The sequence below is a fragment of the Podarcis melisellensis genome (assembly GCF_964234715.1).
Source record: "Podarcis melisellensis genome assembly, chromosome: 2".
NCBI classification, from domain to species: Eukaryota; Metazoa; Chordata; class Lepidosauria; order Squamata; family Lacertidae; genus Podarcis; species Podarcis melisellensis.
This window is the reverse complement of record NC_138529.1, coordinates 42,553,318-42,580,384: the sequence shown is the minus strand read 5'-3', so window position 1 is coordinate 42,580,384 and position 27,067 is coordinate 42,553,318. Positions and strand designations below refer to the sequence as shown.

General features: G+C 47.2%; 2 protein-coding genes across 12 annotated transcripts in view; one reads left to right on the top strand and one right to left on the bottom strand.

Annotated features, from left to right (window-relative positions):
* Positions 1–6,854, top strand: part of EVI5L (ecotropic viral integration site 5 like) — a 51,246-nt gene extending 44,392 nt beyond the window's left edge. For all 6 annotated transcript variants that reach the window (XM_081898387.1, XM_081898385.1, XM_081898388.1 and 3 more), the window contains one exon: positions 60–6,854. In XM_081898387.1, the coding sequence (XP_081754513.1) occupies positions 60–371 (312 nt within the window). In that variant the 3' untranslated portion in view covers positions 372–6,854. The remainder of the gene's footprint in view (positions 1–59) is intronic.
* On the bottom strand, positions 4,119–26,650 carry LOC309362694 (transforming growth factor beta receptor type 3-like). 6 transcript variants are annotated; one of them, XM_081898392.1, is made up of 19 exons: positions 25,588–26,647; positions 25,213–25,246; positions 23,933–24,064; positions 19,718–19,890; positions 19,174–19,293; positions 18,584–18,767; positions 17,963–18,122; positions 17,254–17,410; positions 16,181–16,367; positions 15,099–15,346; positions 14,784–14,957; positions 13,376–13,696; positions 12,570–12,702; positions 11,979–12,053; positions 11,584–11,694; positions 10,699–10,743; positions 9,815–9,926; positions 9,277–9,388; positions 4,119–8,245 (listed from the first exon to the last, which is right to left on the bottom strand). In XM_081898392.1, exons 1-18 carry the CDS (start codon positions 25,597–25,599, stop codon positions 9,334–9,336), a joined length of 2,433 nt encoding a protein of 810 aa, XP_081754518.1. In that variant the 5' UTR covers positions 25,600–26,647; the 3' UTR covers positions 4,119–8,245; positions 9,277–9,333. The 6 variants fall into 6 exon arrangements, with proteins under 6 accessions (XP_081754518.1, XP_081754517.1, XP_081754520.1 ...); XM_081898391.1 differs by having other exon boundaries at positions 24,174–26,648; XM_081898394.1 differs by lacking the exon at positions 25,213–25,246 and having other exon boundaries at positions 25,301–26,645.
* Between the last annotated feature and the right edge of the window lie 417 nt (positions 26,651–27,067).

Below are 27,067 nucleotides of genomic sequence, written 5' to 3'. Positions count from 1 at the left end.
CTGAGAGTTCGCAGGACCCCCCCCCTTCCTATCTTTGCCCTAACGCCTTCTCCCTGCAGATTCGGCTGATGAAGGGACAGAAGCCTTTTGAGGACTCCATGGGCTTTGACGGCATCCACATTGTGAGTCACCTGGCGGTGGATGACGACTCGCTGCACTCTTCCGACGAGGAGCTGCTGACCAGCCCCATGGTGGTAGGTGCCCTGCAGGATGTCTTGTATCCGCTGTCGCCCCACAACACGCACTTTCTACGGGGGGCCGAGAGCTCCGGCAAGGAGAGCGACGGCACCACGGATAGCGATGCGGACGACCCTGCCTCTGCCACCGAGCCCAATGGCGAGATCATCTTTGAAGAAGCCCTGAGCAAATGAGGAAGTGGTGCTGCCGTCCCAAGTCTGTCTGGAAGGCACCAGGTCCCTCTGGCCACGCTGTACTGAGGGTGTGGAGGTCATAGACAGATCACGCAAGATGGAGCGGAGGGCCCCCTTACCCAGCAAATACCGTGCCCCCGAGATGGCATGGGGGACGGACAGTCCTACAGCTGGCCTGCATTACATGGGCCACCTCCGTTGATCATTGTCTGCACTGCCTTTTTTTCCAGCTCTGTTGTCACTGGTAGTTCAAATCCATGTATTGACCTCATTCACATCTCCCACCCACCGTTTTCACACCTTTTTTTCTTTTCTTTTTTAACTTCCTCCTTACACACAAAGGTTTGCACACTTGAGAACTTTGAAGGGACAGCAGAAGCAACCAGGCCGCTGGTTCTATAAAATGCAGTCCAGTAGTAATTAACCTCTGTCTCCTTGCTGTGCTTGGAGAGATGAGAGGGGTCTGTCTTCCTTTTATTTATATGTGATCCCCTACCCTGCTGTTCTGCAGAGAGGTAAGAAGATTGGATGCCTCCACACTAGTTTGTGGTTTTCAGCCCAGGAAAGGATGGATAGAGAGAGTGCTTCTGAAGAGGTGGCTTGGATCGAGAGAGAGAGCTTTTATTTATGTTTCTGTGTATATTATTTATTTATACTGTGCAATGCCAATCCGTCTCCCTTAGAGGAGGCTTGGCATAAAGCTTTAAGTTCAATTATCTTGAGGGCTTTTAAGGAGCAGCCAGAACTGCTTTTGTAGCTAAAGGTATGACATCTTTTCTATTTAATTGTGGTAAGGGAAGGGTTCCCCTTGGTAACTTCTGTGTCTCACTTTGCCTGAAGTTCTGTTCTGCTGCAACCATTACAGGAGTTTAGGCGCTGCCTTAATCCATATGGTCAGTGACAGTTCCTCCAGAATTCCCTGCCTGGAATTGTGTGAGCTGATGCAGTATTCTTTCTCAATTCCACCTTTATGGCTATCTTTTCAAACATTGGTTCTTGCAAAGTTCCTACCAATGCCTGGCTTACTTCAGGGGGGGGGGTGGCAGTCCATCAAAGCACCCAAACCCTAGGGGTTTTTTTAAGGAAAGAAGGGTCCATTATTGGACTTTTAGTCTGTTCATGATTTACAAAGCCAGTGCAAGTGGCTGAATTTTTTGGCACCTGAGCGAATTGCCTAAAGAGTATTTTCTTCTTGGCAAACAAAGAGATGAGAAACATGGGCTGCTTGGACATCAGGTTCTGCCCTTTTAAAAAAATTTTTTATTTTATTTTAGTGAAAATGCACAGACTCTTGTAGTGGAACTACATATGAAGCAAACATGAGGCTCCAAGCTCACTGTTTGCCTCCTAACACTATTGGGTCAGGGATGGGAGGGTTGCAGGGGAGATCAAGTGGGAGGTGTGTGCTTAACCCTAGGTGCCCCTTCCACTCTTGCCTCTGCACGTACGTGAACCTTCAGACATGCTTGTATAATGTGTAGCTCTGCTCCTCCACAGAAGCAGACCTCTGTTTGGGGTAGTGAGGGTAGAAGCATTGATTTCTCAACAAGAACGCTTACCATGGCCAGTGCTGACATAGCCACACCAGCTAGAGGTAACCCGTGGAGCAATGCTTTGGGAAGCGGCATGGTGCTGATTTGGTCCAGCCAAAAATCACTCTGTATTTGCAATTCATGGTCCTTCTCTTTGTTTTCAACACGGGGAGGAAGCCTGATAATTGGATCCTTCCCCTCTTAACAATAGAGTCCAAGATTAAAATCAGCAAGGCCTCTCTCGTGTCACACTTTCTTTCCACTGGTGACGGAGAGATCTCAAGGACGTGCTGGTGTGCGAAATGTATTTTGTCTTGCAAGGTGTCTGAATAAAGGCATGGTTGCAAATGAAGGTGGAGACCAGCTGGTGTTAGGAGGGGTTCCACAGAAGGTCTGTGAAGGAGGCGGTGAAGGATGCCGAATTCTGAAGATGTAGGATTTCCACCCTGCTGAGGAGGTAGGCAGCTTCATCAGGCAACATCCCTGGTTATAGAGAATGTTCCCTGGACAGTGCCAGGTAGTTCCTAAACTGTGGGATGCTTCTGCTTTTAGGGAAGGAGAAGCATTTGTTGTCATGGGCATACTTTTCATCTGTTTCCTTATACCAAGCTTGTACAAATTTATGCTCCATTTGATTTTGCCTAATTTCCAAAACCTGCAACAATAAATCTAATGAAGGTTCTGTATGAGATGCTTGGGCCTCTCTTTCTGAAAGAGGTCTCCATGATTTTTCACTTGGCATGGATTTGCAATATATTTGGTCCATAGTTGAAGGAGGAGTTCCTTTGGTTTTCTCCCCAAATTTTATGCTGCATGCCTCTTAGCTACAGGCAAGCCTTGTTGGTCATTTTACCTCCCCAACTCTGGATTCCTCTAGTGAGGTTAACCCAGCATTTACACTGCAGATGCAGGAGGACAAACCTGCAGCCACTTGGCCCAGCCTGTCACTTGGGTGGCCCTGAAGTATTATGTATGTACTTATATGAATATGCCTGGGGGAAAGGCTCCAGTTTGGTATAACCTTGCATATTTTAATAGATGTATTCTATATATACATGCTGCACCGTATTGCCAAATCTCTGTGATTTTCTGTACCATTTTTCAGTCTCCCCTCAACCTCTCCCCCCTCAGTCCAGCAGCATAGTATGTGGTCCAAACAAGAGTTCAGCCCAAACTGTTGCTTTGATCTCCTTGTGTCAGTCTGATTTCATTTTTTTGCTAGCAGTGGGCACATGTTTGCAGTTTTGGATGGCTTGTGAAACTGTTTGCCGGTTTGTGCATCATAATTCCTAGCAATTGTTGTTGATACTTGTTTGTGTAGTGCTACCCGAATGCTCGCTGCCTCCAAGGCTACATGTTAGGAAGATCATTAATCGCTGCTGTTTCTAAATCTGGAGTAAAACCCCGTTGACTTTAGTGTTTCAGATTTACATTGGAGTAAATGGGAGAATATTTTTGTTAGAATCAAATCCAAGCGGCTTCTTTGGCCTGTTTTTGTCAGGGTTTGGGATTTGTTTTGCATATGAAATTCACTTGGATGTGCAGGCCTTACTTTTAAGTTTGTTCTAGCATGACTGTCCCTAAGTGACATTGGTAATACTACATTAATTATTCACCTTTCTGTCCCCCCTGTTGCAGTGGTTTCGAGACTATGGCTGTAGAACAGGGCAATATGTTTTACCAAAAGTTGCTACATAGTTGATAACTCTGACTGCTGCTTTATCTGCAAAACACACAAGAGTTTAAGAAGAAATTTGCGTTTCCCCTTCCATACTGTAAAAGTGTGCTCAAAATAAGTGGTTTCTCCCAGAGTTGTCTGATCTCTCAGACTAGATCCATGCAACAACAGGAGAGTAACGGACAAGCACTCTGGCAAGGAATATTTATTTATATCCTTTTGATGCTCAGAGCGAGCAACATACAACCATATGATGAAATAATTATTTTGAATAACATGCAGTAAAGCTCTAAAAACAGTAGTTTATTTTTAATGAAAGCCTAATTTGACTCCTTGGTACCATGGAAGAATGACAAGCATTAAGGGCAAGGGCAATTCTAACTTTGCTATGATTTGTGACTGAGCACAAGGGACTCGATCTACTGCTTCAAGCTGATGCAGCCTGTTTCTCCCCACTGAGTTTGGCTAATTGCTAGGTGAGGATAATCCCCAGTGAGCTGAATAACATTAGGTCATGTAGCTGATTTTTTTATTAAAAAAAAAACCCTAACCTTATTGCTTATATTGAAGTGATTTACTTCTCATGCACATCTACTTAAGGTCATTAAAAACAATCCCTTTAAATCAAGCTAACAAAAAAAAAGTACTGTATTGATCTCAAAGGGATTTTCCTATTTCTTGTGGTAATCATTGGCTTAAAAGGTAATGGTGTGTTTGGGGGGCTCATGTGATGGATACTTGCATATTGGAAGTGCTGGTCTTCTGCATACTATCCACACACAGACTACAAAGCAAGCTTCTGCCTTGGCATAGAGGATAGGAGAAGACTTGAAGCCCCTCGGTCTGGCTGCCCCAAAACCCTCTCAGGCAGCGTTGTGTTGGTGTCTTGGAGCAAGGGTTTTGTGCTGCAAGAGGCATAGAAAGACCATGCTAAGCCACCTGCCCCCCCCCCTTCTCTCTTTGCCACCCTCACAATCTTGCTTTGACTTTTGTATTACATTTTTATAACACTAAATATTGTGAATGGATTTTAAAGGATGGGGGGCTGCATACCTATTTCTACCCTAAATTAAGCTTGCACAGACCTTTTCTCTTCTCTTGAGCTACACCTGTGACCCTCCTGTATCTCTAACAGCAGCAGGTTATCAGGAATCTGGCCTTCTGTGTTCGATCGCCTACAGATTCCTATACTACGTACCAGCAAACGGTGGTGCCACCATTGCAGAAAAACCGATATCCTAGAGCAGGTGGTTAGGTCTTGCTCCAGTCTGTTCTCCTGGGACGGGTAGGCTGGAGATGGTGCCTGTGTGTGATCTTTACTAGCTATTGACAAGGTTCAATTTGCACTTTAATAGTAGCTCTTTCCCTTCATCATCAAGGGAAAACAACGTGGTGCTGTGTTTAGACTGGGGTTGGGAGTGCTGCTTCTGTTCTCCCACCTCAAGACACTTGACTTCTAGTTATTCTCTACCTTGAATGCATCCATCCCCTTCTTGTGCACCACAGCATCCCCTTCTACAGAAGCGGGAGAGGCCGAGTGTACTCTTGTGAATAGATCATGTGCCCCTTTGTTAATTATACTAAACAGAACTTGGCTTCTCAGACTAGGTCCCGGTGTACAAGCTGCAAAGGCAGTATCCTGCTGGAGACAAAGCAGAACTAGAGGATTGAAGGAATGAGTGTGTGCTCCCCAGATTCTTGTTGGTTATTCTAGAAAGAATAACAGCGAGGAGCAGAGTTAAATTAAGAGTTTCAGCACTGCCATCCACCTAATGGTACATTTTCTGTCCTAGAGAAAGTGGAAACTGGCTCTGCCTGGTTATGTTTGGAACATGGATGGACCAAGTTAGTGCTTGTGGGTCCCACTTGGTTAGCACCTGTGAAATTGCCAACACACATTGTCCCCTGAAATGGTTTGCTGTGTTGCTTTTTAATGTTTGATATTTTTTTTCCACATGGTGGAAAAAATGTATGCATAAAACACACATGTGCCATTTTAAAAAAAAAGTAGTAAGAGAGTCTGGCCCTAGGGCAAGAGTGAGAGTAAGACACATTTTTCTGCTGCAACATTAAGGCTGCTGCTATGTATGTGTAATGCAAGCTGCAGAGCTGGAGTCCACAGATCCATTGCCAGTGCCCTTAGAACAGGCATGGCCAAACTTGGCCCTCCAGCTGTTTGGGGACTAAAATTCCCACCATCCCTGACCACTGGTCCTGTTAGCTGGGAGTTATAGTCCCAAAACAGCTGGAGGGCTAAGTTTGGCCATGTCTGCCTTAGAATGAATGTTACATCAATCTGCAACAACTATTTAACCCACACACACATTCATGGTCTCTGTGGGAGCTGGTAATACAACCTCACTTAGGACCTGGCCTGTTGCACTGACTCGACACACATGCCCACACACAAACCATGGTGGTGGTGTTATGATGGAAGGGTGCTTTTAGTGGTACCAGAATTAAGCTTGACCAGAGTGACTTTGCATCAGAAATTGCTATGAGGAGGAGCAATGCATCCAGACAGGTTAGTAGTCCTTAAAAGAAAGGAACAGTCAACTAAGAAGGTAGCACAGCTGAGGAGTTTTATTTGAGCACTGCACTCTTTTTCAGCATTGAAAAGTATTAGCAGACGTCATAATTACACAAACCCCACGTGTTAAAGGTTGGTTACTATCTTAGGGTTTTCTGTAGTGAGTCTGATGCTCCTCCTTCTACCCCTATGTCGCCACTGTTTCCGAAAAAAGACTTCTGCTGGGTGCGTAAAAAAATGTAAAATATTGTTGCTGTTTGTGTGGTAGTTTCTGAAGTTCACCTTAAAATCCAGAATTGCTCTAATCCAGTGGGAGCAGTTGCCCAGCTGATATAAAGCAGCATTGGAGGTAGTGGTACACACTTGCCACACCTTTAGCTAAAAATCCAGCTCCAATTTTATACCATCCTGTGGAACAGTGTGAAATGACTATGTGGTTGAAAGCCCCTGTATTCTGCACGGCTCCAGTACTAGCACACAGCTGCATCTGTCCAAAGGGAATGTGCACATTGCAGTGCTAGGGCTTTCCAGGTTGGAAGAAATCTTTCTCCCCCCATAGTCCCCAACTGTTCCTCAAGTCATGCGTTTAGTGTAACTATGTACCAGTGTCCCTTCTCTGCTCCTCAGAATATAAACTGCCATTCTTTTCAGCCCACACCCATTTTAAAACAAATACTGCTGTACAAAATAATATCTGTACTTTCAAAAAAACGACGAATAAACTATTTACACTGTCTTAATAATTCTGTCTCCGACTTTAGTGGTGATGGTGGGTGTTAGTCACTGAGAAAACAACACCTGCGTGCATTGGGTGGGTGCCCAGCGCATAGTTTCCTCTACAAAAGACTTGTACTACCTGCCCATGTGGGTTACATTTGCTGCGTGGAGGCCTAGATCATGGTATCCACCTAATTCACAAAACTCACAAACACGACAGCATATCAGGCTGAAAGCTCTGCAACACAAGCAATGGCTCTTTCCTGAAGTAACACAAGACTCCCAAGCCTCAGGCGAAATATCTGGCAATATCAGGGAGGTTGGACTCCAACTCCCACCAACCCCAGACCGTGTAACCGGTGCTGGAGGAGATGGGAGTTGGAGTCCAGCAGGATCACATGTTCACCATCCCTGCCCAAAATACAGCGTTTCCTTCCCTACAATAGCACAGTTTATGGGTGGAATTGATTGCATGCTATTTCTGTATTTGCTGAAGAAAAAATTCCAAAAGCAACATTCACCTTTTCTCTCCACACTTATGATCACACGTAAGATTTAGAGGCTGTTTACTTTGTCTCCAGCCAAATTCTCAAGTACATACATTCCAGTTGTCTATCCTATTGAATCAGGCATCTGTAGAAAAAGCAGGGAACAAGTGGTGTTTAAAGGCAATGGGGGCACTTGACTGCCTGTTGAAAGTGCCTCAGCAACTCTATTGCACATCTGTTTAATAAAACTGGAGAAACTATCATTTGCAAGGTGGTTAACTAAAAAAAAAAAAAAAAAGACCCAAAAGGTTTCAGAATTTGAATCTTTTTGTGGAGCAATCAGCTTTTTTCCTTGTGAAGCTGGGCAATGGCATGAAAACTTGCATTTATATCACAACATAACATTCCTACAAAGAGAGTACAAGGTATTACTGTAGTCAGATAGGAAGCAAAAACCAAATCGCCAGTGGCAATGTCAGCCAAATGCAATGATGGTTTTCTTCTCCCAAAGTGCTGAAGCAGGCCTAAGAGCGATTGCAAGGCCACAATGGTAGCTAAGAGCTTCCCCAAAGGTGAGGGGAACTGCAGACCTGATAGGCAGTAGTGCAAACATCCTGTGAAGATTTGAGCCTGAGTTTGCCTTTTAGTCCACACTCGGCAGTGCAGAAACAAAGAAGCAGCACAGCTCTCTCCAGGCAGCTACCCAAATCAATGAAAATCCCATACAACTGCCAGAAAACGCAATTGCTTATTTAAGCTAAAGCTTAAAGTCTGAGGTTTTCCAGTGTCGAAAGGTATTGATTCAGAATCGGTTGTGCTGCTGGACTGAAGCCATAAAGATGTTGTGGCCTGAAAGAGTTGCTGGTACAGGGGAATGCAAGCGGATTCACCGAAACAGGTGCTTGGTCACAGGAAAAACATCCTAGAACCTACAAGATAGATAAATGAGTGCGGATGACAGGCTAGATTTCCCCACTGGCCCTGCTTTGCCTGCCTCTCTTGCCAACCTACTGCAGACCCAGGCTCCCCATTCCTCTCTCATCCTGCAAACATTTTACATATTCGTCATTGTGCTATCACCACAGACTCATCAGCTAACAGTTGCAGTGTTTCAAGCTGTAGAGGAATGGTTTTATAACTGACCCTAAAAAAATTCCTCCCATTCAGGCTGGAGTATCTCATTTGTGAATGCTAATATGAGACGAACAACAGAAAAGACCATTTTCAAATACAAGATCCCTACTAGTTTTGACTTCCATCTCTCAGTTACAGACATGGAAGGCATCCCATGAACAATTCCATCTATTCAACTGGTGTATTGCTTCAAGTCCCAAAGTGAGTTGCAGAGACAACAGACAAAGTACAATATGCAACAAAAATCCATTAAAAGTTAAACAAATGTGCTGAAAGCTCTATCTCTCTTTCAACCAGTGAAGGCAGTGAAGGTCCTGTGAGTGTGTCTGGAGGCGGTTGGAGATTGGATGACGGCTAACAGATTGGGGTTGAATCCTGACAAGACAGAAGTACTGTTTTGGGGGGACAGGGGGCGGGCAGGTATGGAGGACTCCCTGATCCTGAATGGGGTAACTGTGCCCCTGAAGGACCAGGTGTGCAGCCTGGGAGTCATTTTGGACTCACAGTTGTCCATAGAGGCGCAGGTCAATTCTGTGTCCAGGGTAGCTGTTTACCAGCTCCATCTGGTATGCAGGCTGAGACCCTTTCTACCTGCAGACTGTCTCACCAGAGTGGTGCATGCTCTAGTTATCTCCCGCTTGGACTACTGCAATGCGCTCTACATGGGGCTACCTTTGAAGGTGACCCAGAAACTACAACTAATCCAGAATGCGGCAGCTAGACTGGTGACTGGGAGCAGCCGCCGAGACCACATACCACTAGTCTTGAAAAACCTACATTGGCTCCCAGTACGTTTCCGAGCACAATTCAAAGTGTTGGTGCTGACCTTTAAAGCTCTAAACAGCCTCAGTCCAGTTTTCCTGAAGGAGCGGCTCCACCCCCGTCATTCTGCCCAGACACTGAGCTCCAGCGCCGAGGGCCTTCTGGCGGTTCCCTCACTGCAAGAAGCAAAGTTACAGGGAACCAGGCAAAGGGCCTTCTCAGTAATGGCTCCCACCCTGTGGAATACTGTCCCACCAGATGTCAAAGGAAAAAACAACTACCAGACTTTTAGGAGACATCTGAAGGCAGCCCTGTTTAGGGAAGCTTTTAATATCTGAAGGACTATTGTAATATTTTGATGGAAGCAGCCCAGAGTGGCTGGGGAAACCCAGCCGTATGGGCAGGGTACAAATAATAAATTATTGTATTATTATTATCAACAAAAATCACCCAAAAACATCACCACGCTACTTGCATAAGCCTGCATATTTGCAGAGGCAAACTCTGGAAATGCAGGGGGCACAAAAGATCCAAGTCAATAAATAATCCCCTTCCAATTCTCCAAATTCATTCCTCCCATGAACTTTTTGAAATCTAGTTACCTTCTTCGGTAGAGGCTTCTTAGGGTAGAGCACCACGTGCGACGTGCAGGGCCAGCTGCAGCTGGAGCTGACAAAGTGCCTTCACGCTTTGGAGCAGATGGTCCTACAGGGTCTAGCAGGAGGAAGGAAGAAAATGCAGCAGTGCCCCCCACCCGCCCCCAATTGCACTGCAACCATCCATCTCACCACCACACTAACCCCCTTCCAGAGGTAAACAAATGCACCCTCTTTCTATTTGCATATGTTAGTTTCTCCAAGTCTTAGCATATTTATAATGTTCCACTTTTAAGTATTGAGATGAAGCAAAACTACCCTAGCTTGGGTATATTTAAAACTGGCTAATCCTGGAGGCAACAAACTGGCTCTCTTGAATACAGCAACCTGCTTTAGTAAGGACGGCTTTCTTGAATTCCTGGCTCTGCCTTTACATTATGGATGCTTCAAACGACTCCAGGTGTATGCAGAAGGTCCCAGGTTCAGTTCACCAGCATCTCCAGGTATAGCTGGGAGAGAACTCTCCCTGCCTTATATTAGCTACAATAGGTGACTTATTTCAGCAGAGGGAAGGGGACTTGCAGGCACCAGGAAGGTCTCAAGGTCCATATGTGCCTGTGGTTGCTGAACTGGACACCCAGGCAATATGTATTCATTATTATTTAACAAATTTTGTATACTGCTTAGTTGTAGTCAAACCTCTAAGGTGCTTATAATGTTGAAATTATCAACTAAAGAACCAGTTTGAAACAATTAAACATTGAAAAATAATGAAAAGTTATTATAAGTGTGCACCACCAATTCCATTCACAGCCAGAGATGGAAATGAGTGCAGAATCAAAGCCTCTGCTCAAATGAAGGATTTCTCAAAAGCCAATGTGTCACCTTACCGGTCTCAGCTGCAGGCTGGCTCCTCCTCCCGGAAGCCGACCCACCTACAAGTTCAAGGCTGGCATTAAAATTTAGTAATTAAAGCTTTGTTCAGACCGCCTCATTTCAGAGAAAGGTGTGAAAATGCATGTGCACTGTCTAATAATAAAAAATAACCAGAAATAAAAAGCAGACTGGCATCAATATCATGGATGTGCACATAAATCCCTCTCCCTCCCCTCTGACCTTTACTTTCCTCCTTTGGCTGTCTGGCCTTTTTATCATCCTATTTGTTCTGTTTCTATTGCTTTTTTCCATGGTGGATGGGTGGACAAGTACAACTGTGCAAAAGCAGACCAATATGAATAATGATGTGAATTTCCTAGACACATAATCCCATTGATTCCAATATGTATTTCAGCTGCTGCATCTTCGATCGCCTAAAGGTCATGTTTCCTGCTCTATGATCCTTCCTAGAAGCCAACGGCAATGGGGATCATTTGGCTGCCAGCTTCCACCCCTAGATCCATGCCCTACTGTAACTCAACCTTGGTACATGTGACTGCATAATTCATATTCTGGCTCTGACGGAAGAGATGGAGGCAGACATTTGGCAAAAGCCAACCAGCCCCAACCTGGTGCCCTCCAGCTGCTTGAGAGAACAACTCCAGGCCCAGCAAGCATGGCTAGCTACTGATGAGAGCTAAAATCCAAAACAGCTGGAAGGCAATAGGTTGAGGAAAGGTGTCATGATCTATAATTTAGAGTTTTCCCATCTCGGACATGTGGCCCAGTCTACCTTTACAGAAATGCTAAGGTGTGCTCCCCCAGGCTTTGCCAAAAATCAATCATTCAAGTAAAATAGATGGTACCTACAGCACTGAGGGGACCCTCTCCATACCTACCTGTATAGGTGTAAATGAACCAGAGCCCAATAGTGAGGCAGATGCCGATGAGGAAGGCTGCAATAGCTATCCCAATTACTGCGGGAACCGTCTGGCCTGGCGCAGCTGCAGCTACAAAGAAGCGGGATATGGGGAGGATGTGTGGAGAAAGAGCACAAAAATTCGTTCTCACTCTCTGTCCAGGAAGGGGAGATGGGCCAGGGCCCGAAATGGGGTAATACAGAATGAAAAAGTCTTGAGGATCAGAGTTCTTGCTCCAGCCCACAGCAGCAGGAATCCTCAACTCCACTTTTTCCCCCCTAGAGCCAGGAGTAGAATTCCAGTCTAAAACCAATTTCAGTCCCCAAATCCCTGGGAAACAAGGCCAGCAAGAGAGCATGGGGATGTTTACTTACTTCGGACTACCTGAGTCTTCCACTTGTGGGATGAATCCTTTGGTGCTTTTCCTTGTAGTTTGTCTGGGACCTTAGCTGCAGAAAAAGACACCAAAGTCAAAGAAGGAACAGATAATCTGAGGGAGTGTCTGAAGAACATAGCCTCCGGGTGGCAAGGGGGAGAAAAGAAATGAGTGCATAACTCTGCCCATCATTGCTACTTTGCTTCACTCAGGATGAACATGCAAGATGCCATTGGCAAAGTCTGGGCTTGTAGCATGGTGAGATCCAAGGCATCAATCTCCTGGGTAGGAGATGCTGGTGAACTACAAGCCCCATCATCCCTTGCCATTGGCCATGGTGGCTTGAGGTGATGGGAGCTGGAGTCCAAGAATATCTAGAGGGCTACAGGTCCACCACCTCTGCTCTGGAGAGATGCACAAGGAGACACTTCCATCTCCCCAGCAAGCAGGACTCCCCCATCAGTTTCTTTCAGTTCCTCACTCACTCTGCAGGACAGTTTTCTCCAGCATGGAGCCAGGGTGCTGAACTGCAAAGCCTTCAAGCCAACTGCTCTCTCCTGGCTGCTATCGAGAACCCACAGGAAAGTACCTGGTTTTGGGCCAGGAGAGGCAGCTCGGAGCGGAATTTCCACAGTCACTAGCATGGGCTTTGTGATGGTGCGCTGGAAGCGGCTTGGGACCGCCTCCTCTTCTCCCCTGCAGGCCTCGTTCTCAGACTGACACTGAAACAAAAACCTGCCTCAGAAGAGTGCCTCATCCCAATAGTGGGAGGTAGGCCTCAGCCCAGTTACATCCCACCTGCTTCTACATAAGCCCAGCCAGCTCATTTCTACAGCTAACTGGGAGGCTCTTTTGCACAGGCCCATTCCAGAGGGTTTTCGCCCCTCCAAGGGGTTTCGCATTCCTCTTTATTCCATCTTTTCTTAGGCACCACCCCTTCCACCCTCAGAGCAGAGATGGTCCAAGGATTTCTGGAAGGGGCCAGTCATAGCTGAGGGGCAAAGCACACAGAGGGGCCCCCATTCAACCCCCTAGTCAAACATATCAAAGGAAAGACCTCTGCTTGAAACACTTGAGAGATATTGCTGTTCAGAGGAGGCAATAATAATAAGCTAAGGGGTAACCAACATGGTGCCCCTTAGATACCAATTGACTACAATTTTCATCACCCCTGGCCAATGGCCATGCTAGCTGAGGTGCTGGGAATTGAGAAGCAAGTGTCATCATTGAGCAGAGGGCACCATTTTGGCTACATCTGGGCCAAGTGGAGAGCTTGCTGTGGCATATCAGTTTCCTCCATAAGCATCCCCAATCAGGAGAGCCTATGCAGTAGCGCTATCAGACCCTTAGAAAGCTGCTAGAAGACAGGGTTCCCTAGCCCAGGGAGCCAGAGACCTTGGGGATTGCGCCCTTGGGTCTGGCGGGGTCCTGAGACCCCTTGCTGCAGAGCGTCAGACGGCAGTGCAAGAAGTGGATGGAGGCATTGGACTGTGGCTTCAACACAAAGCTCAGTCGCTGGCGTTCCTGGTACCCCAGAGGCAATGCCTGGGCCAGGCCTGGCAGCTCGGGTTTCCACAGCCTGACTTGGGCGGCGGCCACAGGACAGCCATGCTGGACCAGCAGATACACTGAGGCCTCTGAAGCATCTGAGGAGCTAGAGATGAAGCACTTCTGGATGGTGAAGCTGAGAGACGAGTCATAGGTTGCCAAGGAAGCCTGGAGGAAAAAGGACACACATCTAGTCTGCAAACACAAGTGCCAGTTTTGCTGCCAACATTTTCTGAATGCTGCACTGAAAAGCACATGAATCTGATCATTGGAGAGTCTGTAAGTAAACCATTTTGAACTTGCCACACACATGGTATTTTCTATGCCAGGAGAAGAGGGGAATTTTGGAAGGAACTTAGAAAGTCATATTCTAAGAATAACAACCTATATTTCCATGCTTTACTTTGCTAGATGTTTGTTGTTTTAAATTTCTGCTGGGGTTCTCTCACCAAAGAATACTTGCCCCAAACTTGGCTCTTGGCATCCAGGAATTGTCTTTTTATACCTATTTTTTCACTGCCAACCAACCATAAAGTTGGACCTTGAATTGGGCTGCAGTATGAAATCTGCTGGGACGCGGGTGGCGCTGTGGGTTAAAGCCTCAGCACCTAGGACTTGCCGATCAAAAGGTCGGCGGTTCGAATCCCCGCGGTGGGGTGCGCTCCCGTTGCTCGGTCCCAGCGCCTGCCAACCTAGCAGTTTGAAAGCACCCCCGGGTGCAAGTAGATAAATAGGGACCGCTTACTAGCGGGAAGGTAAACGGCGTTCCGTGTGCTGCGCTGGCTCGCCAGATGCAGCTTGTCACGCTGGCCATGTGACCCGGAAGTGTCTGCGGACAGCGCTGGCCCCTGGCCAAATAGAGTGAGATGGGCGCACAACCCTAGAGTCTGTCAAGACTGGCCCTTACGGGCAGGGGTACCTTTACCTTTTACCTTTATGAAATCTGCTAAGTCTATTCCTTGCTGTTTTGCTTACAAAATCATGGCCTTCCCTGGGATGCACGTTGCCCTTCTAAGCTGGTAAAACGTGATGGCAAATCACCCGTTACTTCGTCCCTTTGAGAGCTACAGTGTAAGTTTATCACCCCCCATAAAGCAACAAGCAGGTCAACTGCCCTGTTTGAGGCTCTGAGAGAGACAGGGAGTGCTGCAAACCACCAGATCTCTGGACAGAGGAGGAATCACTTAGGGACAAGATTCTGGCATGTAACTGCTGCGTCCAATGCCAGCTCTTGCATATTCATCGTCTGCTTTACCTCCACAAAGACAAGGCTGTTGGCTGAGACGACAAAAGGTCCAAGTTGCTTGGCAAAAGCCTCTGTGTTGTAGAGCTCTAGGTTAATGAGGGCATTGCCAAGGTGGGAATCCTGGAAGGCCGTTGCGGCTTCTGAGGGAGATATCTGGGTTGGAGAAGGTGAAACACAGGAGACCTGCAGGAGAAAAACAGGTCTGTGGAGCGGTATTGATGTACAACGGCAAGAGAATACCCACCCATCCACATCTACATGAAATGGCACTGTAGGAAGTAGATTCCCTCTGTCCATCTGGAGATGTCATCCTTGGCTACTCACTCTCTGAGTGTCCTGGTTTTCAAGAATAGGCTTATGGTCCCCAAGACACAAGATAGATTCTGTCCCCTCTGTTTTGGCTGTAGATGGTGGGTAGGTAACGGAACCATCCTCTCCCCCGAAGTCTTGCCTTGTCACCTCCAAGCCAGCTGTGTTGGCTTCTGCAAAGTCCTGTTGAGAGGCTGTGAAACTGGGAGGATGCAGAAATATGGGCCAAAAGAGTGTTGGCTCTTCTAGAGGAGGTGTGGCCCCTACAAAGGAAATACAGGTGTGTGGGTGTGATGCAATCATATGCCTTATACACTGCTGCTGTTAATCAGAATATGATCTATTCCAAGCATCACCAGTGTGGCCCCAAAGGACACATGTGCCCAGCTCACAGAGGCCTTCTCTACAGTCTACAAGCTAGCCTCCCCTCCCGGCACTGAAATTAGGCTCAGAAGAAACATTCTATTGGAGCCCATAGAATAGTTTGCAGGAGAGGAGGGGAGGGTACTCACAACAATTTATCTGTTGCAGACTTACCCATGGGCCCAAGAATGTTGGCAACCCTGTAATTCCTTCTGTTACCTAAGTGAAAGGTCTGCACATTCTGACATAATATGGCACGCCTTCCTGTTCTCTTCCATGAGCTCAGCATTCAGAATGCAATGCAGTTTCATTTGCCCTTCTTGATTTTACCATTGTAGCCACAGCTGATTGCCTATTTGACGCCATTTATCATCCCTACATGAATCCTGATTGGCTGGGATCACATAATGACTAGGAAATAAGCTCTCAAAAGGGTTTGGGAAAATGGCACTGAAGCAGCAAAATATCTGTTAACAAGCACCAAAATATATGCTGTGTGTGTGTGTGTGTGTACCATTTCAGCCCCCTTGGAAGCATACTTTTCATGCTGAAAATGTTTTGATTTGGTGCATTCCTAAAATAAAACTGAGGTTGTATACCCTAGGGTAAAATGGTGCAGGAGGAACTGGAATATAAATGCCAGGAATCTACTGCAGCGGTCACTAGTGGTTTGCCTCTAAGCTCTCTGGTGGGCACTATTCCCATTCATGTCCATTGAATCCCTCCAAACCTACCATTCATCCCAACAAAAAGGAGAAACCTGTTCACCCGCTCAGCCTCAACATAGGATGTAAAGGCAGGCAGATTCTGCTCCGTTGCAAACTGCAAAGGGTCGAGGGTCATCAGTCGAGGGGACGTCCGCTGGGTCACAGTCAGAGGCAGATCCATTTCTGTGCTGCTGACTGTGACTTTGTGCGAAGCCTAGAAAGGAATCCCAGCCTGAGTTACAATACAAGGCCCAGACATGGAGAGCAGCAGCAGCAGCAGCAGCAGCAGGCACACCATAAACAAGAGACGGTCCAGGAGAATCAAATGGCAGCATGGAGACAGACTCCCAAGAGGGAATAGCCTAGTGGGGTGGAGAGTTGGAGCCAGGAAGTAAGACTCCTTGGCTCACTTTAGCAAAAAAAATAAGGCTGGAGGAGGAGGAGGCAAACCTAGAGTTATAGGGAGAATGCAGGGGAAGCTTATGGAAGAGGGTTGGTAAAGCTCACTAGTGGGCCTGTGAAGGCAGGAGTTAGCAGAATGAACCCTCCATAATATAACCCTTATAATAGCATGAAGCCAAGCATCTAAAATTACCAGACTGCTTCCACTAGGAAAGCTTGCAATTCTGCATAATGCATCTACAGTGGTACCTCAGGTTAATTAAGGAATAAATCCCACCCAGTTTTGTACTGATGTTAATGACACACTTGGCTATACAGTGGTACCTCAGGTTAAGAACTTAATTCGTTCCGGAGGTCCGTTCTTAACCTGAAACTGTTCTTAACCTGAGGTACCATTTTAGCTAATGGGGCCTCCAGCTGCCGCCTCGCCGCCATCGCATGATTTCTGTTCTCATCCTGAAGCAAAGTTCTTAACCTGAGGTACTATTTCTGGGTTAGCGGAGTCTGGAACCTGAAGCGTCTGTAACCTGAAGCGTCTGTAACCCGAGGTACCACTGTATCTGGCTTTGAGCACGTGTGTGCCCTGCTCCCTTCCAGATGTGTGCCACTGCCACCAAATTGGGGAGGGGGAGAGAGAGAAGTGTATTAGCTGGCTTAGAGCATTGCAGATCTATACCCAGAGCAGGTCCTGCCCCTACCAGGACATGCAGCCGGCCAGTGAGGCGGTGGGTGTGAACCATCCACTCAGCAGCTCCCTCACTCTTCAGTATCAAGATCAGTCCCCAGTGGGGGGGCCTTCGCACAGCATGAAGTTCCACAGTCAAATGAGCCAGGGTGGGCCTAGAAGAGAGCAGGCTGCCCCCCACCACAACAGAATTAAGCACATGATGGAAGCTAGTGAAGCCCCATGCCACCCGTCCCCCAACTCAGAGTTCCCTGCCCAATATTCAAGGCCTAATACCAGCCACTGTTGCTACTCGTTTTTGGCTCAGTGTCCATCTGGCCTTGACTTTCGGGGGAAGTGCCGTAGCTAAGTGGCAGGGCAACTGCTCTGCATGCAGAAGGTCAGAAATTCGATCCCCATCATCTCCAGACAGAGCTGAGAAAGACATGGGAGATCTGCTGCCAGTCTGTGTCAGCAGTACCAGGCTAGATGAACCAGCTTCCATGTTCCTGTTTATTATATCTTATCCATTTTAATACAAGGGTCACTTATCATAGGCAGCTTCTTGCATAGGTTTCGTTCTTCCTCACCATCCCCCTTCCCCATCTACACTAAGAACAATTTCAACCTCCCTGTTCAAGACACGGCATCTCGTTATGAACATTTTGCCAACCCCCTGCTACCCCCCCCCCCGGTTCAACAGCTGCATGCTGAAGCTCTGGCGATGCCTCCCTGGCACGCACCTTGGTGCAACTCCTTTGGAGAGGATGATGTGAACTTCAAGGACTTGCGGAGGGTCAGGATGCAGGCAAACTCTCAGAGGCTGGATTTGGCACTTGGAGGCAAAGTGCACTGGGGTCAGGAAATTCCTACTTAATCTGCAAGCGGCTGGGGCAATCCCATCTGGAGAAGGAAAGGAATGAAGCATCTGGACTGAATGGTCACAGAAGAGCTGCTGCGATTTACTCTTTTTTTTGCAAGCAATGTAAACTCTTTGGCAACTGCTCTCCAGTTGATACTGGTGAGACTTATTTATCTGTGCCGTGTATATATTCCATCTTCCCTCTGTGATTGCAGTGCACAGATCTTTCCTTCCTGGATGGTCTCCCTTCCAAGCACTGACCAGACCCAGACCTGCACAACTTCTGCAAAGTTACTGCATTAGCCCAGGACCCAAAAGACCAGCTGCCTGCCCTCCTCCTGCTTATCACACTGCAGTAGCGAAAATGGGGAACCTGTGTCTCTCCATATGTTGCTGGACTGCAACTCCAATCAGCCCCAGCCAGGGTTGCCAGTGGTCAGGGATGGGGAATTGTAGGACACACAGCCATAATGCCACCCTTTCCCTCAGAGCCGATATCTACCCTCATTGCCCATGCCAGCCCCCAGGTGTGTGTAGATTCTGTTGACTCCATGGTATTCAGCCAGAGAGGTGACCCCTCCATGCTCCCTCCGTGCCCACTTCAGCAGGCGTTTGGGCGTCTTTGGTAAGTTGGTCTCAGCAGAAGCCACTGGTCCCGGGGCTGAAACATTAGAGCCAGGGGAGACCTGTAGATAGGAGGAAGGCAAAGGTAAAATATACTAGCCTGGAGAACTTCCCCCCTCTCTGACACCCCACACTGGGGAGTGCATTAAAGTTGAACAGTTCTGCACTTTAATCTGGGAGATCTGGGTTCAAGTTTCACCTCAGCCACAGATTCACTGGGTGGCCTTAGGCAAGCCTCCCTCAGCCTCAATTTCCCCCATCTGTAAAATGGGAAGAATAGGAACTTACTACACAAGATGCTTCTGAAGACAAACAGAGCTAGATCTGAAAGTATTTTGTAAATATTTTGTGCTGTGGAGGTAGCAAATTAGCTTTTCCATCCACCCTTCCCATAGCTGCCACTCATCTTCTATGCTCAGTGACCCCCATGATCTTCTCTAGGCCCTTTGGCCCTCTATCCCATCTCACCTGGAAGGTCCAGTTTTTTCCAGGGGGAGACAGCAACACCCAACGCACAGGCTTCTGGGAATACAGCACAAAGATGGGGCCTCTGTCATGGGGATCTGGGTCCAGAGTTATCAGAGTTACCTGAAAGAGGATCAAGGGGACAGGTACCTTCTCCATGCATGATCAAAGAGCGAAATGGAGAAGGGATTGGAAAAGAACCAGAGAAGGTAGGATATACCACCAAAGGCGGCCTAGCAACTTACCCCTTGGATGTTCAGCAGGTGAGGCATGTTCCCACCCCCAGCACTAAGCAGGCCCTGCGCAAGAGTGTTCCTCTTTGCTTCTCACAACTTGGCTAACCTAACGCTTCTGTGACTTAAGAGAGGCCCTGACAACTGTGAAGAAGTGACTGAAATGGAGTTTTGCCTTTTTGACTGACTGAGACACCTTGAACTGTAGTTCCAAGCTGAACGGCCATCTTGTTTGGGTATCCAATGGAGCTGTAGCAAGACCCATCATACAGCCTCATACATGGGAAGGTGGTATGGATGGGGATCTCCCATACCTGGCCATTTGCCGGCAATCCCTTCTTCAGGCTGATGACATGGACTTCTTGCCCCAGGGTAGAGCGGCCCCGGCTGGTGCATCCGGTGCCTTTTCGCAGTGATTCCCAGAAGCCGAGGACGGGATGTGGGGTAGAGGCAGACATGGGGAGGCAAGCAAGATGGTGCCAGGCGGCTGCAGAGGAAGGAGAAGAGCAATGCTGGAAGAAACGGGGTTTCAGGAAAGTAGTTTCCAAAACTCTGTACATTTGGCATCCCCTTTCTCCCAAAACATAAAGTGCTCAGGTGCCTGAGCTCAAAATGATACACCAGCTTAACTTTTTTTCTTTTCTTTTTTTGCATAATTCATTCTGTGTCTGAGAAACAAAAAATATGGAATATCTGGCCAATGACTGAGGATGATGGAGGGGAAAATAAAACAAGGAAACTCTGGGGGGACTGGGGGACAGAAATGGATTGGTGTGCATTTCATGATCCCCACACTGAGGGGGGAGGGTCACTGTGAATTGCTCCTAACAATGGCTTACTGGCTTATTTTTAGATTGTACAAGTTGTACAAGGGGGAAAAGTGTTTCTTTTTCAGACAGCTATCCTTTCCCTCCACCAAGATACTATAAACTGTAAGGGGCTCAGTCTCCTCCTTCCTTTAAATTCCTTTTCCAAAGGATACTCAGCATGTAGAGCCTTTGCTGGGTGGGAAAGTGGTTTTTTTTGGGGGGGGGTTCCTCCCTTTTAGTTCCACCCCCCACACCCCGGTTTCTCCCGGGCATGTTGATGGCACTCCTCTTGTTTTTCAGTGGCCATGTTTGGCACTCAACCCTATTAAAGAGAATTATTATTTAAAGTCTGTTTTCATTATGAAGATGAGAGTATTGTCTTTTGCACTGACTGGCTGCAGCTCTCTAGGGACAACCTCAGTCCTACCTGAAGATGCTGGGAAATGAAGCTGGGACCTACGTCATGCAAAGCAGGTGCTCTAACCACTGACCATTCATTTTACGAATTAAATAATTACAGGGAAGCTGCTAGCCCTGCACGGGGGCTACACATTACCTACACAACAATAAGACTGGGTGAGAATGTGGTGGCAGACCAGACTATATACTATTCTGAGACTACAATGTAAAAAGTTCCTTGTAATAGGAAAGCTAACACAGTAGGGAGCAGGCTGGGCTGGTTTATTGCCTTTCTACCAAGGCAATTTTCAATTTAAAATACTGGAAGGAACAAAAGCTACCAAATATTCTCAGGGCGACCTCAGGAGCTGCCTGGCCTGGGCTCTCTTGTTTCTGCCTATGCTTCTGGGCAGAGTTATTAAGTTGCCCCAGGGAGCTAATTCTTTCTCCTCAGTGTACTAGAATTTTACACACAGACAGCTTTAGGGGGGAGGGGTTTTAAAAAGACACACACACACACCATCTGCAGCCTGAAATGGTACAATTTAGCACATGAGGATTCTACCAACTCAACCTGCCTTAACATTCCATGTGAAAGAATATGCTCTGGCACCATGAGAAAGGAACAGAGAGCTGTAAAGGTAAAGGTACAGGGACCCCTGACCATTAGGTCCAGTCGTCTCGGACTCTGGGGTTGCGGCTCTCATCTCGCTTTATTGGCAGAGGGAGCCGGCGTACAGCTTCCGGGTCATGTGGCCAGCATGACTAAGCCGCTTCTGGCGAACCAGAGCAGCGCATGGAAATGCCGTTTACCTTCCCGCTGGAGTGGTACCTATTTATCTACTTGCACTTTAGATAGATAGATAGATTCTTTATTGTCATTACACAAGTGCAACATTGCACAAGTGCAACGAAATTGGATGCCATCCCTTAAAAACAACAAAAGCAAAACAACAACAACAACCAAACAAACCACATTCCAGCCACACCCACACCCACACCCATCAAACTCCCAGGTCACACTATCGAGTTACAGCATTCAAAAAGGCCACAGCTCTTGGATAGAAACTATTTTTCAGTCTATTTGTCCTTGACTTGATGTTTCTATATCTCCTGCCAGAAGGCAGTAGTGCAAACAGACTGTATCCCGGGTGAGATGAATCCTGCAGGATGTTGTTTGCTTTCCTAAGACAACGGGAACCGTACAGTTCTTCCAAAGATGGGAGAGGATGACCAATAATCCTTTGGGCTGTGGTTATGACCTTCTGGAGCACCTTCCTCTCCCTAGCTGTACAACTGGAGAACCAAGCACAAATACAGTATGTGAGAATGCTCTCTATGGAGCCTCGGTAGAAGGACACCAGCAGTCTCTCACTCAGATTGTTCTTCTTTAAAAGTCTGAGGAAATAAATTCTCTGCTGGGCCTTCTTCACCAGAGCAGTGGTATTTGCGCTCCAAGTCATGCCCTGATCGATAGTCACTCCCAAAAACCTAAATTCCGCCACCCTCTCCACCCGTTCCCCGTTGATATACAAGGGCTGAATGTCCGCCTTTTTTTTCCTGTAATCCACCACCAATTCCTTGGTCTTAGCCGTATTAAGAGCCAGATTGTTCTCTCCACACCAAACAGAGCCGCTCCACCTCGTCCCGATAGGCGGACTCATCCCCTCCTTAAATGAGCCCCACCACCGTAGTGTCATCAGCAAACTTGATGATTTTGTTGCTGGAATAGATGGCTGTACAGTCATACGTATAGAGAGTATAGAGCAGGGGACTCAACACACAACCCTGTGGTGAGCCGGTGTTAAGGCTAAGGGCTGTGGACATATGTGACCCTACTCTAACCCTCTGAGAACGTTCTGACAAAAAATCCAAAACCCAGAGACAGGCTTTGACATGCTTTCGAACTGCTAGGTTGGCAGGAGCAGGAACCAAGCAACGGGAGCCACCCCATTGCAGGGATTTGAACTGCTAACCTTCAGATCGGCAAGTCCTAGGCTCTGTGGTTTAACCCACAGCGCCACCCACGTCCCACAGAGAGCTGTACCAGATACCAAAGTACTGTACAGCTGCAGGAGTGTTCAACATGGATGTTTTCCCCCCAATTTGGGAATGTGAAGAAATAGCAGAAGTACCTTACAGCAAGTGCAGAGTGTCTTCCCCTCACCATTCAGAACAGAAACTATGACTCCTGGTCAACTTTGGAAGCCTGGGCTCTTCTCTTTATAGGAAGCAACCATGGTCGGCTGGCTATGAATTCAGCAGATAGCTTAACAGCCTCTGTGCTATAAACAACCCACAGGCAGCATCTACCTGCCCTATGGTAATCAATGTCAAAAAGAAATACAGAGTGCCGAGCTGGAGATTAAAAGTGCCCTTAGCTGTGTGTACTTGGTTATCAAGGAACTGAAATTGCATCCTGTGAAAAATAAGCAGGTACAGAATGAAGGACACTCTGTAAATCCAAGCTGCTCACTGAAGGTACATCCAATAAAGAGAAGCAGGACAAAGGGCATCAGAAGCATCATGCAGAATTGGGAAACCCCTAGTAAGGTAAAGGTAAAGGACCCATGAATGGTTAAATCCAGTCAAATTTGACTTTGGGGTGCAGCGCTCATCTCTGCTTTCAAGCTGAGGGAGCTAGCGTTTGTCCGCAGACAGCTTTTCCTGTCATGTGACCAGCATGACTAAACTGTTTCTGGCACAATGGAACACTGTGACAGAAACCAGAGCACATGGAAACGCTGTTTACCTTCCCGCCGCACGGTACCTATTTATCTACTTGCACTGGCATGCTTTCGAACTGCTAGGTTGACAGGAGCCGGAACAGAGCAATGGGAGCTCACCCCATTGTGTGAATTTGAACTGCCAATCTTGCAATCGGCAAGCTCAAGAGGCTCAGTGGTTTAGACCACAGCACCACCCACGTCCCTCAAACCCCTAGTATAAAACCCCATTGAATACATTTATACTCTGACAACTTCACCTACCTATTCTGCTGCAAGGGAAGAAAATTTGACAAGTCCAAATGGCTCTGTGTGAGTGCACACATGTCTATTTAGCAAAGTTGAAAGACCTGCTCTACATTCATGGTTGCAAAGAAAAATGTATTTTAAGACTGCTACTTTCTTTTTTACATGTACACTTCAGGATACATATCCTGGACAGCTCCCCTACAATAATGTTTTTGCTTTGTTTTGTTTTGTTTTGTTTTGTTTTGTTGTTTTGTTTTGTTTTAGCAAAACGTTTTACACCTTTGGTGTGGATAATTATTGTGCAGCCCATTTAAATGTTTACAATAGTCACTCTGTTAGACTTTACCTGTCCCAGAGCACCCCCAGCCGACAAGCAGCAGGAGAAGGTACTGTTTCCATAGGTTATTGATATGCAGGCAGTTTCTATGCATGGTGTTCAGAACCCAAAGAAAAGCTGTGATTTCCCTCTTGTTGCACCCTAGGAAAGAAAGCAAAGCCAGGGCAAGAAAGCACAGGAGTTTAAGGGAATGCCGTCACACGACCTCTGAGCTACTTGGAAACACTTTCCAGCCCTCAAGACCTCATACCAGTCAATTTGTGGTTCGGATTTTGGGACAGAATTTCAACATTTCCTCTCTCCGTTCCTGATCTATCTGCTATAGAAACAAGCATACAGACCATACTCAGTGTCCCTTAATACGGATTATACATTCCTTCAACTATCCTGTCATATGCGCCATCATAGCAGGATGGGGTGATGGAAGGACTTCATTCTGGTGCAGTGGGTGCTTCTGCAATTGTAAACAGAGGGGAAGTGGTGGCCACCCTTCCGATTAACACCACAAAGTGAAAGGGTATAGCATATAGCCAGGGACTCCAACCTTTTCAATCTGAGCAAACAGTCAGAAATCTAAGAATACCCATTTCACTGAAGAAAAATGGGTGATGCTCAGACACCCCTCCCTCATCCCCAGAAACCAGACTAAACACCTACCCACTCAAAAGAAATAAAAGTGACACAAAAAGCAGGCAATGTCTCCCCCGCAAAAAAAAAACCCACTCTCCTCATCACAAAAAGCCGCAATTTCTTTTAAAAAAATGGGGTCAGGGGATCTTGGCTGGCACCAAGAGGAGGGCACTATGATGAACATGAGTGACACACTGGGGACCCCAGAGCTTACCCTGCTTCCAAATTGTTTACTATCTAATGGCTTCTACTCCTTGAAAATGGGAAGATGTGTGAGCCTAATCCAGATCATCGGTCCACTTTGCTCAGTATTATCCACTGTGAAGATCTGTCTCTAGCCAGAAGGATTTTGCCCAACACTTGCTTCTCAGTTCTATAGACTTGATCTGCAATCTTTCTCTGAAGGCAACTTACTCTCCCTCACCTTCTGGTCCCAACTTCTGTCAGTCAAAAAGGCGTTCTTCCCTCCTGTCTCAAGTTTCCCACAAAAACTTCCCTCCCACCTTTATGGCTCTGTTTTAAAAGAAGGATGCATTGAGACAGCAAGATTCAGTGTTACAGGATTAGACTGGCTGTAATTAAAAGTTTCCAGGACGTTTTCCACCTCCCAGCAAGCCAAGCTCCCAAATGTGGAGAGGGAATGCCAGAGGAACACTTACCTTGCCCAGCCGAGCTCTCCCACTGCCAGTGGATCTAGATGCAGGTTAGGAGAAAAATAGAGGAGGAGGGGGTTGGACAAAGCGCTACCTGAACTGAAGGACAGGAAGCAAGTGGGAGGACTTGCAGCGCTTAATCCAGGGGATGCAGAAACCGTGAGCCAATTCAAGGCCTCCTATCTCCAGACTGGCATAGTTTAATGAACAACAATAATAAAAAAGTTATGCGGGTCAATGGGAGGTTAAAAATAACTCTAGGCCCACAAGGAGGGTCAAGTTACAAGTGAGAGGGGAGGAGGGCATGGTTTATGTGGCAAGCTGTTTATTTCTAAGGGAATTCAGCAGTGGAGGAAAGGTATTAAGAAAGCAGAGACTTACAAGAAGAAGCATCCGCTCCCTTTCCCTCTCTTTGTGTGTCTGTCTGCCTCTCCTCCCTTGTCAGATCCCAGGAACTCACCGTGCGAGTGGCAGGTTCATCACCCCCCTCCCCGTAGCAGAGAGATGGCTCCCCCCCCCAAGCAGGGAGCCATCAAGCAAGCGACCTTCACCCCGAAGGATGTCCCACAGAGTGAGAAACACAAGGCAAGCCCCCGCTTGGGTTACCAAGGAGATTGGGGTGGATTTATGATTAACGCAGGCAGAGGAGGAGACTTCCTGAGAGGCACCGGCAGGTATGCTGTGCTGAAATCTGGGTCAGCGTGACCTGCCTACCACCCCAGTGAGGTAGGGCCAGGAAGGAGACGTTCTGGGTATCTGTCCTGGCTTTAACGGATCACTAACCAGGGGACAGAGAAGAGGCAACAGGGAAGCAGAGGAGTTCCAGTCGCGACAAGGAGGCCTGAGGTAACTCGCCCTTTTATACCAGCAGGCAGGGAAGGCATCATTGCCTGTCAAGTGCCACTACTCCTTTGCAAGAGATCCTGTCAGATGGACAGGACAGAACCCAAAAAGCAGGAGGAGGAGGCCTCTCTTTCTACCTGCCTGCCAAGCACCTGGGTAGAAATTAGGCAGAGAGAGCTGCACGCGGCTCCAAGGCCACAGGCTGCCTGTTTACAAGATGTTCATCTTTCCCAGAATGCTCTGGCAGACTCCAAGGCCTTCTGGAAAAAAACGAACAAGCCTGACGCAGGGAGGGATAAACGTAACCCAGGTGATTCATCCAAGGCCACAGACACAGCAGCAGGCCTCAGAATGCCCTGCCCCATCCTACACCTCCTGAACAGAGCGGCTGCGGAAGTCTGTCGTAGCAAAAGCAATCAATATAAGGGTAACATAAGCATGCTGTGGACTATACGTTGCATGCTGTCCATTGCATAAGGTGCATGGAAGACCACTGGGCAGTGCTTGGTTACCATTAAGACTGGGTTGGAGAAAGTCTGGATAAGGGATTGCACAAATGGTTGTAACTAGATTCACTAGATTTCCAACAGGAGTACCTGGTATGCCCTACGGAGGACCCTAGAGTCTGCAAACAATAACATCTTGGGAGGACCCGGGCCTCAAGGAGGTTAGGCTGGCCTCGAACCAGAGCCAGGGCCTTTTCGGCCCTGGCCCCAGCCTGGTGGAACACCCTGCCGCAAAAGACTTGACATCTCTCCACAGGGCCTGTAAGACAGAGCTGTTCCGCCAGGCCTTTTGTCAGGGCCCAGTCTGACCCCTCTCCTCCTACAAGACCCTACATATAATAGGTCTCTCTAATTCCTCTCACCGGTTCATATAAATAGCTGAACCTGGTGTGTACCTAAGGTTCCCAACCCCTATAGTCATAATTTGCCGGTTGCCTTCTGATCTTATTTGATTTTAATCCGATTTTAAGCTGTATTTCAGTCAATTGCTGAATTTTAAGTTTTAATGTATT